This window comes from Gouania willdenowi, chromosome 3 (genome assembly GCF_900634775.1).
Source record: "Gouania willdenowi chromosome 3, fGouWil2.1, whole genome shotgun sequence".
NCBI lineage: Eukaryota > Metazoa > Chordata > Actinopteri > Blenniiformes > Gobiesocidae > Gouania > Gouania willdenowi.
Window position 1 is genome coordinate 30,871,815 of NC_041046.1, and position 18,077 is coordinate 30,889,891.

Here is an 18,077-nt window from a genome sequence, read left to right on the forward strand (position 1 = left end):
ATCCTCATTTTACAGCTATGACCATCTCACCTGTGCTATTCTCAGTGTGATCAAGGCTTTACTGTCAGTCAGTGCAGACGGTGTCTTTGCTTGTTAAAATTAACTGTATGAGAGACACAGCCTAATACTAAAGATGAGTTGATAGTATTCATAGTGCTAAGAGATGTGTGCATATTTTGACACAGTTGAGCTTGGAATAATTCTTTATTTAATCTGCTATACCCAGGTTAAGATAAGGGTGCTGTAGTGGGGTGTAATTCCAGGTACAACTTGCATGGCACACAAATATTACACACTACACACACACACAGCTTCATGCTGTCATTCTGTAAATCAGTTTGATTCTCATCAAATCTTGTTTTTATGTTTTACTTGTAAGAGCTGTTCCTGGTTATTCATCAGATTCATTTTTTCCCCCAAACAATCAACGTTTGATCAAAATGTTGGAAAGTACTTGTTGTTGTTGTTGTTGTTGTTGTTGTTGTTGTTGCCAAGGCTACCCTTTGTCACTGATTCTGTTCATAACTTTTATGGACATCATATCGGTTTGGTGGACTCAGGATTGGGTCACTGCTTTTTGAGATGATGTTGCCCTGTTGGCTCCATCAGAAGGTGACTTTCAGCTCTCACTGGATCGATTCACAGCCGAGTGTGAAGCAGCTGGGAATAGAATTGGCACCTCCAAATCCGAGTTGATGGTTCTCGTCCAGAAAATAGAGTGCCTTCTCCGGGTTGGGAATGAGATCTTTTCCCAAGTGGAGAAGTTCAAGTACTTTCCTCTATAGGGTGGCTGGGCTCTCCCTTAGAGATAGGGCGAGAAGCTCAGTCATCTGGGAGGGGCTCGGAGTAGAGCCGCTACTTCTCCACATTGAGAAGAGCCAGATGAGGTGGCTTGGGCACCTATTTAGGATGCCTCCGGACACCTCCCTGTTGAGGTGTTCAGGACGCATCCCACCAGAAGGAGACCCTGAGGAAGGCCCAGGACACGCTAGACAGACTTTGTTTCTAGGCTGGCCTGGGAACGCCTCGGGATCCCCGGGAAAGAGCTGGATGAAGGGACTGGGGAGAGAGAAGTCTGTGCCTTCCTGCTAACAATGCTGCCCCCGCGACTTAACTACGGATATGCAGGAGAAGATGGATGGAAGGATGGATGGATGTTTTTACTTTTTGCCTTCCTGCTGGCAATATATTTACCCACAGTGTGTCATTTAGACACATTTTTTTTATTTGTCTCATGTCAGCCAGTGATTCTGGAGTATCTGTTGAACCAGTTCACTTCCTGGATTCCTCGGCCTCAAGCTCATAGCTCTTTGTTCCTCCCTCAGACCTGCAATCTGTCATGGGTGTAACCAGAAATTGCTGATTGCTGACACGCTGTAAAATACCTCCGCACTCAGACTGGTTTCAGTCAGTGACAGCGACAAACTCCTGAAATAGAGCAGCAAGGAGCTGAGCTATAGACACAAAGCTTATCCTATTCCATCTGTCTGGCCCCTCTGAAGACCACTTCCTGTGGACACAGGTACTGCAAGAAGTGTCTCAGCAAACGCTGTTATGGAGAGGAGAAGCATAGCTTTCCCCAAGCCAGAGAGAGAGAGGCCTGTCGTGAGGAAAATTAGCGGGTTATCAAAATTATTGGAGGATCTGAAGAGAAGCAAACTTCAAAATCATGAAGACGTGGTCTGTGATTTTTGCACTGGGAGGAAACAGAAAGCTATCAAGTCTTGTTTGAACTGTGTGGCCTCTTATTGTGAGAAACACCTTCAACCTCATCATGAATCTGCTGCATTCAAGAGACACAAACTGGTGGATCCCTTTAACCAGCTCCAGGAGACAATCTGCTCTCGTCATAATGAGGTACTGAAGATGTTCTGCCGCACTGATCAGCAGTGTATTTGTCTAACCTGCTCCGTGGAGGAACACCAAGACCACAATATGGTTTTAGCTGCAGAAGAAAGGATTGAGAGGCAGAAAGAGCTGCAGGAGAGTCAAACTGACATCCACAAGCACATCCAGGACAGAGAGAAAGATGTAGAGATGCTCAAACAGCAGGAGAAGACCATCAACCTCTCTGCTGATCAGACAGTGGAACACACCGAGGAGATCTTCACTGAGCTGATCCATCTCCTCAACAAAAGAAAATTTGAGGTTAAGAAGGAGGTCCGGTTCAAGCAGCAGACTGAAGTGAATGCAGTCAAAGTGTTTCGGGAGAAGCTGGAGCAGGAGATCAGTGAGCTGAAGAAGAGAGACGCTGAGCTGAAGAAGCTCTCACACACTGATGACCACATCCAGTTTTTGCTCAGCTTCAGCTCCCTGTCAGAGCTCAGTGTGTCCACACATTCCTCCATCATTCACCGACATCCTGGGAGCTGTTTTGAGGAGGTGACAGCAGCTGCGTCAGAACTCAGAAAACATCTGAAAAACGTTTTAATGGAGGACTGGGCCAAAGTCTGTCACACTGTGGAGGGAGTGGATTATTTACCATTAGAGCTGACGAGCAGAGCTGGATTATTGAAGTATTCAAAGGAAATCACTCTGGATCCCAACACAGCTCACAGATACCTCAGATTATCAGAGGGAAACAGAAAAGTAACAGGAATGAGAAAAGATCAGCATCATCCTGAACATCCAGACAGGTTCACTGGATGGTGTCAGGTCCTGAGCAGAGAGAGTCTGACTGGTCGCTGTTACTGGGAAGTTGAGTGGAGAGGGGGAGGAGTTTGTGTATCGGTCACATACAAGAGTGTCAGCAGAGCAGGGGGAGGGAATGAATGTGGATTTGGATTTAACGACAAATCATGGATGTTAAACTGTTTGCTAAATGATTACACATTTTATCACAACAGCATCCAGACTCCAGTCTCAGGTCCTCAGTCCTGCAGAATAGGAGTGTACGTGGATCATACAGCAGGCATTCTGTCCTTCTACAGCATCTCTGAAACAATAACTCTGCTCCACAGAGTGAACACCACCTTCACTGAGCCGCTCCACGCTGGAATGATTGTTTATTATAGTTATGGAGGTAGTGCTGAACTCTGCAATGATTTGATATAAACACACACACACACACGCACGCACACACACACACACACACACACACACACACACACACACACACACACACACACACACACACACACACACACACACACACACACACACACACACACACACACACACACACACACACACACACACACCAGAACACTGTACATACTGTATTATGCAAGCTTAAGAGGAAAGGTTCAAAATCTGGGTTCTCAAACATACAATTGTCAGTGCTACCTGCAAGTATTCATTTATTTCTCGTCTTATTTTAACACACAAGTGGGAAAAGTGGAAATAAATTACTATACCGAAATTGGACTAAACAATTAAGCTTCAAGAAGCTTGAATGAATATAAATGTATTTTCCCAAAAGTAGTCATTTTGTGACTTAAATATTATATAATCAGGAGTACTTAGTGTGTACTGTAATTACTTTGAACTAGCATTTTCTGCATGTTTTCTTTAATTTGTTGTTTTTGTTGACACCAGCTAACTTTTGTCTGTTCGGAGCCTGTATGGAAAAATCTTGGATCAATACGTATGTTTACTGTAGTTTCAATAACTGTCATCCTTGACTATTAAACCCTTTTAGTTTCACCCTGTCTAAGTAGTCAAGGAGCCATTCAAATGTCCCTACAATCATCCCATTCTCACAGGGAGTTGTCAAACTGTTGCGTAAATTAATCACTCTGTTGTTTTGTGTGTGCCAACACATTTTTAACATATTTTTGTGCAGCTAGGACTTTTCTGTTTTTTTGTGTTGCTTGTTATCTCCCTAACCCTATGTTCTCCAGCTTGATTTCTGGCCTCCCCTTTATTATTATTAGCTGTAGCACAACATACTGTATAGTTTGAGTTACTGCAGAGGTTAAGGCCTCCATCTTTCACAGAGGCAGCAGGAATTCGAATCACAGTCATCTGAAGCATATTTTAATTCCAAGCAACACAAAGAAATGATGACATCGTGTTGGCACGCATGAAACAACAGATTATTCAACGTGACGGTATGCCCCAAATTATGGATTATTCTTGGATTTTTTTATAGTCCTGGAAATTAGCAGTTTAAGAGGGTTAATAAAGCTTAAACAACTCTTCTTAACCTGCTTTAACAGTGCTCTATGTTATTTTAGCTGGAAGTGTGACTAAGTCAGTGGGATGTATTGTGGAAAACAAAAAGGCATTTAATTGAATGTTGAATATGAATTGAAATACCTTTAGCTTACACATGTATCTTTTTTTCTTGTCTGTTTGTTATACAGTATACTGTGAATGACCTTAATGAGGTTTGTTGTTGTGTATTTTAATGAGTATGTCTCATTCTATTTTATTCAGCCCCTCAGGCGGATGCAGAAACATCTGGTTAGTGAGGAGCACTTTTTTTTCTTTCGTCACAGCCGGGCAGTCCAAATGAACAAGGCTAGCCCTGACAGAAAAAGATAGAAGCATGCAGGATGATGAATGGCGCTGTTTGAAACAGCTTCTCGGCTCAGCCTGTGTCTGTCTCACTGCAGGGGAGAGGGAAAGACGTGACTAATGCAAAGTTAACTAGGATTCTGTCTCGTGTCGTCTCTGAATTTGGTCTATAATTGAAACCTCAGACTAATTACTTATCAAAGACAGGCTAATTTAAGGGGGGGTCACCCTCTGAGGAACCTGTGTTCATGCTTCTTTATAAAAGAGAAACCTGGATCTGTTGGAGTGTAGCTTGAGGGAGAGAATATTTCCAAAACATAAACCCAAAGTTATTGGATTATTCATGTTCTGTAATGAAGTTTATTTACTTCAGTCGTTGGGTTTACTCATTACTACATTTGAAAGACAAATATTGTACTTTGTACTCCACCATTCCTATGGATGCCCTCATTATTAGATGCTTTTTCTCTCATGTCAGCTCCAGGTGTTTCATTTCTTCAGTTCTGATCATAGAGTAACTCAGAAATATAATCGTTCAGTAATCAAGTCATCTAATGTGTTACTATTTCTTTTTCTTCTTCAGTATTTATGTAAGTGAAGTCAAGAAAAACTGTTTTTGTTTATTATTTAAAAAAGAAAAAAAAAAAGAGAGAAAAAGTGTATTAACTTTCTAGTAATAAATTGGCAAGATATATATTGTTGACGTCAGTTACAGTAAAAATACACTTCCAATAAATTGAGTGTTGGCAAAACCGGTTGTCATTTTTCTGTTGAGGCGGTGTTGGGTGTTGTTGGCATCTGCTGAATGTTAACTATTAAAGTGACTTGTTATCTAACTTAGTTTCTTTTAGGATTGAGTAATCAGTAAGTTACTTTTTAAAGGAGTAATCAGTAGTCAGATTATTTCATCAAGGTAACCGTGGCAAGGCCACACTGTTTTGCATATAAAAGCCTTTCTGTTGATCCTCGTATGGTTTGAACCTGTCGTACGGCCATACTTTTATAATATTTATACATTTATTTATTTTTTAAATGCCTCTGTAGTTGAGCAGTTGTGGCTGTATTTTAGACCCATGTTGAGGTTTTTGGACCGAAAAGTGATAATGTCATTAAAACAGCAAGTTAATGCTGGCAATATAAAGTCTGGTTAGTTAAACAGAAGAGGGTCTGATCATAACATTAGTTCTTTAGTTCTTGTCAAATATATCTTGTAATGCTCAAATGAAAACAAGTAATGGAAATATGTTTATTGTGATAACAACAGTTGTCGGTTAGATTTGTTTCCTTATATAAAACAATTTTATTGGACGGTTATTTCATAGGGTTTTTAAATACATAAATTTCATAGTCGTTAATAATTGGAATTCTGATTGTGCATCAGTGTTTCCTCAATCTCACCTATGATGATGAAATTTATGTTCAAGTTTTTTAATTACTTTTAATGCTTTACGCAATTTTTGTTTTCAAAAACTTGAGTACTTTCACTTAAGTAATATTTTGACTAAGCTACTTTTACTTGTATTGGAGTAATTTTTGAGGAGTAATGAAGTTAAAAGTTGAGTACCGTGCTTTGTCCACATCTTTTCATGTGTTCAAATTTACATAAATAAAACAAACAAAGATCTGCACAGGCTGTGTTCACCAGTTTGTTGGCACCACAGTGACGTTTCATCAGAGGCTCTGACACACCTGTATATACACACGTGACTTAATAGGTGTCATGTGACCATAGTTGGTCACATGACCCAATGGACAACAGACATATATATATAGATAGTACAGGAAATGTGTACTGACTCCTCTAAAAAATGTGAGCCAACACAACCACTACTTGAATACTTATTTACAAATACTCAATATTTACACATTTTTACAATATCTACAAACATTTACAAGTACCCCAGGGTAGGCTTTTTGCAATTATGAAGTTTCCGCCATGCGGGTAGTCCGCAGAGGTCCATTTCCATCACAGACTTTGACTCTGAATCAAGCTCTCATTCTCAATCGAACAGTTCAGCTGCTTCTTTTTTAGACGAAGGACAAGAGACAAGACCTCACCGAACAGGAGGAGGAAGAAATGCAGGACGAGGAAGGGCAAACGTTATAAGGGATCCCTACCCGACACAGCGAACACAAAACAGGTACACGATGTCATAAACTTATCGAGTAAAGCGCAATCTGAGACTTGTGTGACTGTTCTAAGTAAAGGACTCTCGTTTGTCCCCACTACCCACTGTGAAGATTTTAATGTCACGGTGGACTTCAATAAGTTTTTCCGCACTTTGACATTAAAATAATTCTACAGTAACAACCAAGCACATAACTCCACTATCCTTGCTCCCCAAGGCATTGAAGCCAGAGACGTTGACACACAAGCTACCCCGGATGGCCCTGAAAGCAACATGCACTCACTGAAAGCTGACCTACGTACTCCATTTTGAGGTAAAAGCACATTCATCCCACCACCAAAGAGGAATGCTTCTATTGATACGTATTGTAGACTAGTGGAACGGGATGTGCCACTGCTTCTTAATAAAATAAAAAGACAATACAAAATAACAGACAACCTGTCAAATGAACAAAGAGCTGAATTGGACTTAAGAAAGATAAATCCATTTTTATCAAAAGTGCAGATAAAGGGGGCGCTATAGTCATTTTAGATTGAATGGCATTTGTTAATGAGGCACAAAGGCAACTAAACAACACTGCCTCAGTCATTCAATGCGAGAAAATGTCCATGAACTTGGCAAGCTCTGTTTGAGCATCTGTGATTACAAATTAAAGTTCACACAGTTAGACAACACAAGATACATTAGCGTCCACAATGACACCAGAGCACAATACGTGGTTTGTTGGCACAGTCCAGGACTATAACTAGCTGTCCAATTGAGTTCGCTGGCCCAGTAGCAGAACATAATGAGGTTTTCACACAAAAACACTCGAGCTTCAGAGTAGAGAAGGAACAGTGCGGGATAGTCAGTGGGTGTGACAGAGAAAGACAGAGGAGGAAAGAGAAAAAGCCCTCAATGATAATATATGAGTTGTCTGAGCAGCTCCAGGGTGTGGGGAAAGAGAGCAGTGGTGCATTTAAAAAGAAGATTATCATGTCAAGATACAGTAATACCTCACTGAACACTGATTTTCTTGGGATGGTGCTGCTCTGCTGTCTGCCTGGGAGTGAACGCTCAAAGCGGGTAATCAGGGAAAAAAAAGGCATTTTTTATCAGATGTATGTGCTCCAAGTCCTCCAGCATAGTGTGCACATATTGAGTATTTACACACCATGAAATTTACCTGACCTTGATTTGCTAGAATATCTGTTCATAGGCACAATTGATTGATGCAGTGATAACTTTTTGAAAGTAAGTCTTCAAGTGATAATGATATCAGGAATCATCCCATAAATCTGCACCCTTTCATGTTTCAGCTCAACATTTAGAGATTACAATCACCGCAGGCTATTCTCTCATTGCAAAGAAGGAGTGAGAAGTTACATATTGGCTACCCGGCGTTGTATATTTACGATGAGGAAGATAGACAAATCCTGATTGACATAACAGTAATAAGTAACAGAAATGATAACAACAAACAGATCACAGAGAGTGGAGCTGTTGGTGGAAAAAGATTAAAACAAGGCCTGCACATCTTCCAGGGAAAGACCGAATGTTGAAGAAATGGTGCAAACTTTTACTGCAAAAGAATCAGACAGGGTTATCAACCAGTTTAAGCTCGTGCTACTGATTCTACAGTTGCATCTGGAAATAGGCAAGGCAAGGTAAATGTATTTTATCTGCTGTAAAACCATTTAAAATCAGCAGTAACAGCTTTAAATTAACAATAACATGATAAAAAAATCTCCCTCTCAGTCAGACGCAGTAGAGAAAAAGAAAAGCTTTTCATTATATCATATATATTATAATATGTTCACATTGGATGCTGACTTCACCTCTGCTGGCAGTTTGTTCCACTACATTGCAGCATAACAACTAAAAGCAGCGTCATCATGTTTGCTATGAACTCTGGTCTCCACTATCTGACCTGTGTCCATAGATCTGAGAGACCTGCTGGGTTTATACCTGACTAACATCTCGCTGGTGTACTCTGAACCCAAATCCATTTTCACATTTATACACCAGCAGCAGAACTTTAAAGTCTATTCTGAGGCTGACTAGGAGCCAGTGGAGAGACTGGTTTGATGCTCTTTTGGGGGATTTCTGTCAGAGAACCATTACATTCGTCCAGTCTGCTGGAGACAAAAATATGGACCCCAAGCAACTCCTAATCTTTCTGTAATAAGGTGGAGCATCTGTGTTTACAACAGAATGCGCATCAAGACCTGTTCATCCCCCTCTCCCCCCACCCCCCCCCCCCTCTCCGCAGCAAGGTGATAGAGCAGGGTAACTACAACAACAAGTCCTTCCACTGTTCATGTACAAGATGTTCCTCTTTGGCAGAAACATGCTCACGAAACCGTTGAAATCTATAAGCCTGAAGAATAAACACAATACACTTGGAGAATTCCAGGACAAAAGGGGAATGGAATACAAAAACAGGATGGAGTCACTTGAAGAGGTCGCAGGAATTTTAATTTGTAAAGACTTGTTTTCTTTTTTTTAATACAAACACACTCTTTAGTCTTTAGTCTTTACTAACAAATACGTCACCCACCTTTAACGAGCCTCGGAAAATGAAATCAACACTAACTACATTTACCAATTAAAGATTATCTTACTGTACTTTTGGAGTAGCTACCGTATGCACAACATCCCAAAGACAATTATTAACCAAATAAAGCTTTAAAAAGGGTACATTTATTTGTCATCAATTATTTAGCAGACAGTTGTGCATAATTTAGTAGGAATGTTCTAAAGCCTACGGCTGAGCCACGGGCGACAACTTTCACAATCGATGGCGGCCAAACGGGCGACCATAGTCGTCCACTGACCAAAGGGTTGGGGGTTTGAATCCCGCTCTATCCAAATCAGTTTCATTGTGTCCTTGAATGTTGGTGGTGGTCAGAGGGGCTGTAGGCACAAAATGGCTGCCACGCTTCTGTCAGTATGCCCCAGGGCATCTGTGGCTACAATGTAGCTTACCACCACCAGTGTGACTGAATAATGGTTTGTGTACATGCTTTGAGTTTCCTCAATATAACACAAAGCCATTGTTATAATGAAATAAATTGTTGATTCTTCAGTTTCCCTATCCTAGAGTTCCTAAACTCCTTCCTAAACCTAGTTTTATAAGTGTAGGAAATGTTCATTTAGCTCTTCTTTTGCCCGGGTTTGTCTGTAGTCATCAGTGGATGACAGCTCTACCTCAGCGTGGCAGCTCGCCTGCCTCTGAGAGTTCATCAACTGTATAAAGCCCACAGCATATGCTCTGCTATGTGGTCAATTTGTCAGCTGGCTAAGCACAGCTTGAGGATGTCAGCAAAAACAAATCCTAGTCTGCGGGCCATGAAGCTGACATCCAATATGAATGCGTGTAGGTGCATCACAGAAACATTTTTTCTTCCATATGGAACATTTTCAGATAGTGACAACAATCAGGGTTACACTTTAGAGGTCATTCATCTGTGTATATGGTTTGTACTTGGCAAATATTCCTCCATAAATTCATCAACAACAATAAATATATCCTGCATCTTTCTTACATTCTCTGTGATCTACGTAGCTCTGTCATCTTATACGTGCTCTGTGTTCTGTAGTTTTTTTTGTAATCTTCTCCTTCTCTCTTTGCTTATTCCTGACCGGTTCATCCCGCTGTGTTTAGGTGAGTCCAACCACTGAACTGAGTCAAGCCAGGTTCCGCTCCACTTCCTCCATCCCTCCCTGCTGTCCCTTTCCATTCTCTGCCCTCTCTGCTACTTCTGCTTTTAATTCCTCTGTTAGCTTGTCTTGTGCTATCAGCACAGACAGGCTTAAAGACGCTAAAAAGCTTCAACTATCACAAACAGACTGCACAAAATATAAAATGTTTGATAGGATTGAAAAGTGAAACCCATCATGTGAGAACGACACACGTATGAGCATGATAACTACAGTGTTTGGTGGTGCATCAGCATAGAGAAGCAGATGTATTGGCACCAAATATTCAAATAATAAAGGTTGAAAGGAGAAAACAACAAGTTTGTTTGCGCACAGACTCTGACATTTGTGAGTGGGGTTTGCATTTGTTTTCATAAAGTTGTCCAGTTTCCTCCCAAAGATTCCTACATTTGTAAACATGGCTTTAGAAGGTTCCTATTAAAGCAGAACTAAGTAACTTGCGCTTAGCGCTCCCCCTAAAAGTCCCTTTTGGTTATATTACTGTCGTAAAAACTCTGCACCGACCGCCGCCTGCCCCACCCAATAGCTTCATGCGCACCTTTGCTCTCCCAAGACAGTGACAGTTTTCTTGCCAGAGACAGCAGGGGGTATGAAAGACCCCCCAATCACCCCATAAATACTTGGATTACCCTCACAGGGACTACAAGGATTTAGTAAGGTGGAAAAAGTTCCTTAGTTCTGCTTTAACCTTAACCTGGACAAGTAGGTCTTGAATCCATACTTCTCCAAAGTTCCAATTAATACCTTATCCAAACAGCACAGCCAGCAGGATATATGTTTCTAAGTTCCACGTTGCCCTGTGTGAGGACAACCTCATGTCAAACTTCTTCCTGAACGTTTAAGGAAAACCTACTGTAACTGAACATTATTCAGATGTACCTTGTTCTGACAAGCGTGTAGCTACAGAGCCTGCCTGACTGGTCACAGTCACGGTGATAATCCAATGTCTGGTCCAGCACATGCAAACATTAGACAGATCACCTGATCATCATCTTTGACTGTAATCAACAGCTTTAAAACCAGTTCATTCTTAAAAGACGGTTTATATTTTCCATGCATAACTTTCTTCAAGTCGCATTCATTTAAAGGTGGGGTCTGCAATAATGTTCAGAAACACGTTTTGTGATTCTGTGTGAAATGATTCTTCCATCATGAGAGTAGTCTATGTTTTCAGAAATAGGAACACAAGGAATCAGACCTCTGGAAGTACACCTGACTGTAGTCTGCAGTTCAGGGCGGTGCTCAACGCTGCTCAATGTCAGCATTCTGTTGGCTTTCAGTCCACAGTACGGGGCGGAGCTCAATGCGGCATGCTATTGTGCTGTGTGACTCTTATACAGTTAAAAATAATAACCTCAAAATAAATAATTTGTGCCATATAAATAATTGTATATGTTCCTACATTTTATAGGCATAGATATGGGTTAGGGTTAGAGTAATTCTGAACGCCATTGGTTTATTGAACATTGAGCGCCGCCCCAAAAGTTGAGCGCCGCCCCGAACTGCAGGCTGCGGTCAGAGGCTTCTCGACCTCTGCAGCTGCTGGAACTCTCTCTAAATCCTCTGACCAATCCCTGCCATTCAGTCTGAATGGAACCAATCATGTCTCATCCTGCCCACGCCTCCCTCTGCCCCTCCCTTCTCCTGTATGCACACAATATCCATATATCTCACAAACAGAACAAGATTTTATCATTAATATTTTAATTTTAAAACAGAAAAACACTGCTTATCTGGGTTTTGTTGTTCCTGTTTTGGTTTTAAGTCCGTAAAACAAAATGACCACAATGTTTATTTGTTATTTTGATTTGGTTTTAAAATGGAAAAAACAAAGAACGAACAGTTCACAGATTCATAGAATGCAATGGATGATAAAAGTAAAAAATGAACATAATAAGCTGGATAAATGGCTGGTTTGCAGGGAGAATGAGGTGCTAAAATGTTTAGCTAAAGGTGTGTTGGATGAAGGACCTTTCCCTGTTTGTCCTTTACTCAGGTGTTGCCTATATGTCCTGATTGCTTTGCAGTTTTCCCACACTACTTAAAGTGTGTTTAGTAAAAGTGTGCGTCTGTGCTTTTGCTTTGAATTCCAGCCCAGTTCCCGTCTACTGTATGTTGTTCCTCTGCCCTTTTCAGCCACTTTACCACAGCGTGAGTTTCGTTTTGTTTGTAAAATTATTTGTTAAAATGACTCTGTGGCTCACAAATGTGTATATATTAATATAATGGCGCTGTTAGCCTGTGGGCTAATGCTGTTTTTTTAATGACACCGACAAACAGCTATCAATGTGCTAACAGTGTAATAATGCCATTGTGCCAGGGTTAAGTGCACAGTTAAAAGAGGCAATAACCATTTTCGCATTGACTAAGATTAAAGTTTGGCTTGCAGCCAGTATTACTCTGCATCGGCTGTTAAAGAAGCTAATTAAACCACATGAAAGCCCCCCTCCTTGGGAGCAGAAAAGATTAAATGCCCCCAGGTGGAATCTCTCCAAGGACCGCAGCACTAAAGCAAAACAGCGATCAGACGTTGCACATCGTTTATAGCATGGAAACTGATGTTTTGTCTTTGGTTTGCAATTTTGGGGGGAAGTTACTTCAGTTGAATATAAATGGCAGGAAAAATTAATAGGATTAAGCCGAGGTTGACTTTGTAAAACAGATAACAGAATCGGTGAGTTTACCCTCACAAAGATGTTTAGAATAAAGGGGTTCTCATTGACACTCGTTTCTCTGGGAGGTACAAAAAAAAGCATTGTTATAAGATGTGTTTAATTTTAAGCCTCTGGGCCTTTTTTCGCTAAGCTGCATGAACATACCCTCATTTTTCTTGGTAATCTGGCTGCACATTTTCAAGAAATCTGTCAGCACCACAACTATTTATCTAAACCTGGGATTAGTTTTTAATTTGCTGTTTGTTCACTGGAAAGTGAGTTTTGAGCCAATTGCAGTTACGGAGCAGGGAACAGACAGTTATCTGAACTAATTAAAGCAGTAGAAACATAGTATATTGACCATTATCAACTCTGCAATGGCTAATTATTAGGATTAAATGATTGAATCCCGACAGGATAGAAAAAGTTATACCGGTCTGAGTTTGTAACCGTACTGAGATTGTCAGACGCAGCAGTCATGTACTGCGATTTTACCCGTGAGCAAATTGTCATACTGAGATTACAATGATATCTTAGTTGTAATTCACATTAATAATGTGTATTAAGAAATGTAATAATGTATTTTAAATAATTCAGCTCGTTATTTGTCAATGAAGTGCATTTTATGTCAAAAATTGTAGATCATACTGAGATTGCCGTACTGGATTTGTCATACAGGGACTACTGTAAAATGCTTAAAAAAATATGACTGTGATCATCAGATTGCTAAATGATATGAATACAACAGCTTATTATTGTAAAGTATATTCTTATTAAGCAGCATTTGTTTTGAATTGGACATTATTAAATTAGGTTAACTGTTATTTATTGCAATGTATATTAGAATCATTATTTTTTGGAAAGTAAATTATTCCTTTTCATATTGAGTTATATTATAATCATGTTTTATTGGAAAATAGGCACAACGAAAGTTAGCAAAAAGCACAACTGAAGTAGCAAAAATTCATTTTCCAATAACATTAACTTTGAAATTCAATGAACAATCGCAGTACAGCGAAAGTAGCAAAATTTCATTTTCCGATAGTGCATGTCCAGATACAATCTCAGCACGATGCAAACTCAGACCGTGACACCGGTAAAGGATACGATATTTTTGAAAAAACATACAACATTTTTTTTCCATGAAGCCATCAGTTACTGTTTTGGGGGTTGGAGCATTTTTAGATGCAAAGTAATGTTAGTAGAGCACAGCAACAGGAGAGCTGATTGGTCAGTAGGCGGTACATTACTCCCGCTAAACTCTAATCCTGAACATAACCTGATCCACAGTAGGTTGGATGTTACCAGGGTGTTTTTTGGCCCCTCTTGACTACTTTTGGCCCTTCTACACTCTTTTCTTGCCATGTTTTTGCCACTTTTGGACCATTTCTGGCCACCTGCTTCCATGTCTGCATCCACTCACTCGTTAACACACACACACACGCACACACACACACACACACACACACACACACACACACACACACACACACACACACACACACACACACACACACACACACACACACACTTATTATTGTGTTTTATTTTTGTTTATTTGGTGAATGTAAAATCAATTACAATGAGCTATGTCTGCTTCTCCATATTTCTACAAATTTGATCAGATGGCATAATAACAAGTATGAAAGACTTCTCCCGTCAATATATTTTACTTTTCCACAAATCATAATACTCTTCCCCAATTTGTACTAGATTAAACAATGTTTATCTGAATGGATGGATGGATGCATCAATGATGATCCATCTCACACCCCTCCAGTTCTCCTGTCAGTGTGGTTGCTAATGGAACAGCCCAGTGCTTCCACCCCTGCCACTGTAGAACATTTGGTTCATCCCATCAGTTCCTCTGCCTGGTTTGTCTCTGACTCAGTTGTACCACAGCAGTCAGGCAATCAGCAGCCAGAGAAGACACACACACACACACGCTTCAACACCACATTTCCATGCACAGCCACTGTGACGACACAAGAAAATAGAGTTACAAGACAGGAGTAAAGAACCTTTCTTTTTGCTCATCTGGTCAGATTCCTCTGGTTCTTTTGCATCCCTGATATGACCCTGTTCAGCCAAAGATGTGAGTATGTGTGTATGGGCATGCATGCGTTGTGCTGCTGTGAGCATCATGTCTGAAAAAGGACTTTCCACTGTTTCCAGTGAATCTGTGTTGCTTTTCTCATTCTTACCCATGCTGGTTTCAGCCTCTTTTATTTCAAACCTTTCAGGCTCTGTTTTGCTGCATCCTTTCACTTCAGCTTAATTCCGGGGGGGCTTTATTTTGCACCTCAGAGCTGTTTCCTCAACCACTGTTAGTCACCTACACATTGATCCACTCTGATTGTAGGAAGCATTGAGAACAAACAGGAGAGGTCTGGATTTTTAGGTGTAAACACGTTGATGTAGTAAGAGGGCCTTTTGACAACAAACTGAGGTGTTTGATCAAAGCTCAACTTGTTTATCAAACTGACAAGGTCAGCGCCTTGTCTGTGTGAGAGGCACTGCATTTATTAACTCACATTATTAGCTTACCATAGAGGGTACTGATACACTTCATTCCCACACCAGTTCAGCATCTCCATCCTGTTATCAAAAATCGTCAGTTTAGGTCAGTTCAAATGCAAGAAGAAAAAGTTTTTGAATTTGTTAAATTTGCGGAAAAATGATCAATTCTCCAACCCATAGTGATGCAGCGTTCATTTGGCCCTGGTTTTGTAGCTGCATAAAACCATCATTTCTGTATTTCCCTCCCTTTTTATAATCCAGACCAATTATTGTCATTCTGTTGACAGTTGTGTCATGGTACTTTATAACTAAAATGTCATGGCTCTAGGCTGTAAGAATCTGGGCTGGGGAGCAGTAGGATGTAGAGCAAAGTGGTGTGTGAGAACAGAGTGCATATATTATACTATAGCTTTATAGTCACGCTCATATCTAGCTTCCTAACAAAAGAACGTGTTGATTTATTACCGAGCTTTACCTAGTAAGTTACCCTGAAATGTGTGAATGAGATTATAGAAAAGGAAAAACATTTTTTTTTTTTTTTAAATACAGTACATTTAACAGTGTGATCAAGCTTTGATTCTCTATGAAGTCACAACCTGGCCTTGGAAAAACTCAAAGTACTGAAGAACAGAGCACATGACACAAGCTTTAAAGCTCAGAGCGGATGATCACATATGACCTTGGTGTGTCTTTTAATGTCATTTGCTCTTTGATTTTTTTTAAAATTAGACTTTTAAGCCTTTGTATTGTTTTATTCATCGAAGTCTCAACTGTCCTTGAAATAGTTTAAGGTAAAATTCTGCTGTTTATTCAACCATCTACATGCCTTATACCTTCTTCTTCTGCCCAGGGTTGCAGGGCGATGGTGCTTAGAAAGATCCATCCATAACAGATTTTAAATCCAATAGCTATGCAAACCAAGACATTCATAATCAAACTCTAACTAGTGTAACATACATGTTTTTGGACCATTTATCAGAATATAATACATTAGACATAGACATTTACACATTTTTAGGTTCAATAATCATCCTCACAGACATGGTTTTGTTCTAGCGACACTTTGACATTTCTCACAATAACTCTGACTTGGTTAAATGGATCTAATTGAATCAATGTACAGAAAGACTTTGTGGCACAACCCTCCCGAGCGATTCCACTACAACAGAACCCGGAGGGAAAAAAAATGACCTTTGAAATACCAAAATAATCACGAGAGCTGCAGCAAACAGTTTTCTGTGATGAATTACAAATTTATGTATCATTATTGATATTGTTCATATCAAATCTTACTCTTTAAGGATACTCATAATAAATTAAGCACCTATGGTTTTTTTTTTTTTTTTTTTTAAGAGTCATGACCAAGATTGAGAGATACACACAGTTTAAAAAAACTAAGACTGTAAAAATATTATTAATAGAACAAGAATAGACTTTACAAGTTGGATCAAAACTGATTAATTAAAACATGTTGAATTACCTTTTTTTTTAAAAAAAAAAAAAAAGGATAATTGGTTTATTCAGTTTGAAAGCAAAATACACTAAATCAGCACTAATAAATGTATTTTTTTCCAAAAAGCTACTATTATATATATAATGTGAGGTTAAAAAAAGTAGGTTTCCTCCTTATTTTGGTGTTTTGATTGTATTTCAAATTTTTTATCTTCTCACATTTTTTTTGATCAAATCAACTAAAATGTTTTTGTAATTGCCTTTTTTTCTATCTATGCAAGTCCAAAAGTAATTTAATTAAATATTACATGTTAAAAAAACAATTGGGTTACTTATTAGGTTGCAAATTGTGCAAATCTAATGAAGCGATTGCTGTTTCTGTTGAATAAAGTAATATATATTGGGCTAAGTGTACCAGTATCCCCTTATTCTGGAATAGACTGTAAATGTCAGCCTTTGCTTTAACACCTATAAGTGGAGCTGGTTCATCTCTTTCTCTTTTTTTTTATAATGGCCTAGATTCTATAGATGCTATACCTGATAACTCTCCACGTAAACTGTAGTTTTAGGAGATTTCCTAACCCGGATCATTTCTTTCACGATTCAAAAACTCAAACCTTTATAATTGCCCTATTTTTCTGCTTCTAAAACATTTACTCTTAGAAGAGAATTTTCACTTATGAACTACACCTAGATACTGTAGGTTTTTCCTCATATATCCTTTTAAATCACATGATTGGTATAACGGGTCGGGACCCAAAAGTTGGTCACGGACCTTTACTGGGTGGGTCACACACAGCTGGTCAAAAATAAATACTTAATGTTTCTCGTGTTGGACTTGTCTTTTATTTTGTAAAAAACATTTCTTTTGACAGGCTGTGAAATGCATGTTGTACGGGAAAATATAAATATTTATGTTTTAAAAAAAATATATATATGTGTGTCTATTTTTGAAAAACTAAATTTGCTTGGTTGAATTTTGAATAAAGTGGATCACAATTTAATGACTGTGGCAAAATGTGGGTCTCAGTGTGAGACAAGTTGAGAACCCCTGTACTCGAGCACACGTAGAAAATACCCTATTTTAAAACACTTTAGTTACTGTAAAACTGAAAAGCAAATAAATGAGAAGTGTTCCTGTACGTGAAGCCCATGCTGG

At 39.4% G+C, this 18,077-nt stretch overlaps 2 protein-coding genes across 3 annotated transcripts in view; both read left to right on the forward strand.

Annotated features, from left to right (window-relative positions):
- The first annotated feature begins 1,411 nt into the window (after positions 1-1,411).
- LOC114458692 (tripartite motif-containing protein 16-like) lies at positions 1,412-4,901 on the forward strand. The gene has a single exon (XM_028441108.1). It carries the CDS (start codon positions 1,555-1,557, stop codon positions 3,052-3,054), a length of 1,500 nt encoding a protein of 499 aa, XP_028296909.1. The 5' UTR covers positions 1,412-1,554; the 3' UTR covers positions 3,055-4,901.
- A 9,931-nt stretch (positions 4,902-14,832) lies between these two features.
- LOC114458197 (heterogeneous nuclear ribonucleoprotein C-like) overlaps positions 14,833-18,077 on the forward strand; it is a 60,947-nt gene continuing 57,702 nt past the window's right edge. The window contains exon 1 of one of the 2 annotated variants that reach the window (XM_028440525.1): positions 14,833-15,041. In XM_028440525.1, coding sequence (XP_028296326.1) covers positions 15,020-15,041 — 22 coding nt within the window. In that variant the 5' untranslated portion in view covers positions 14,833-15,019. The remainder of the gene's footprint in view (positions 15,042-18,077) is intronic. The other variant, XM_028440535.1, reaches the window with a different exon arrangement.

Bases quoted from the DNA above. Each gene is read 5' to 3' on its own strand.
- LOC114458692 (XM_028441108.1), top strand. From the start codon at position 1,555: ATGGAGAGGAGAAGCATAGCTTTCCCCAAGCCAGAGAGAGAGAGGCCT.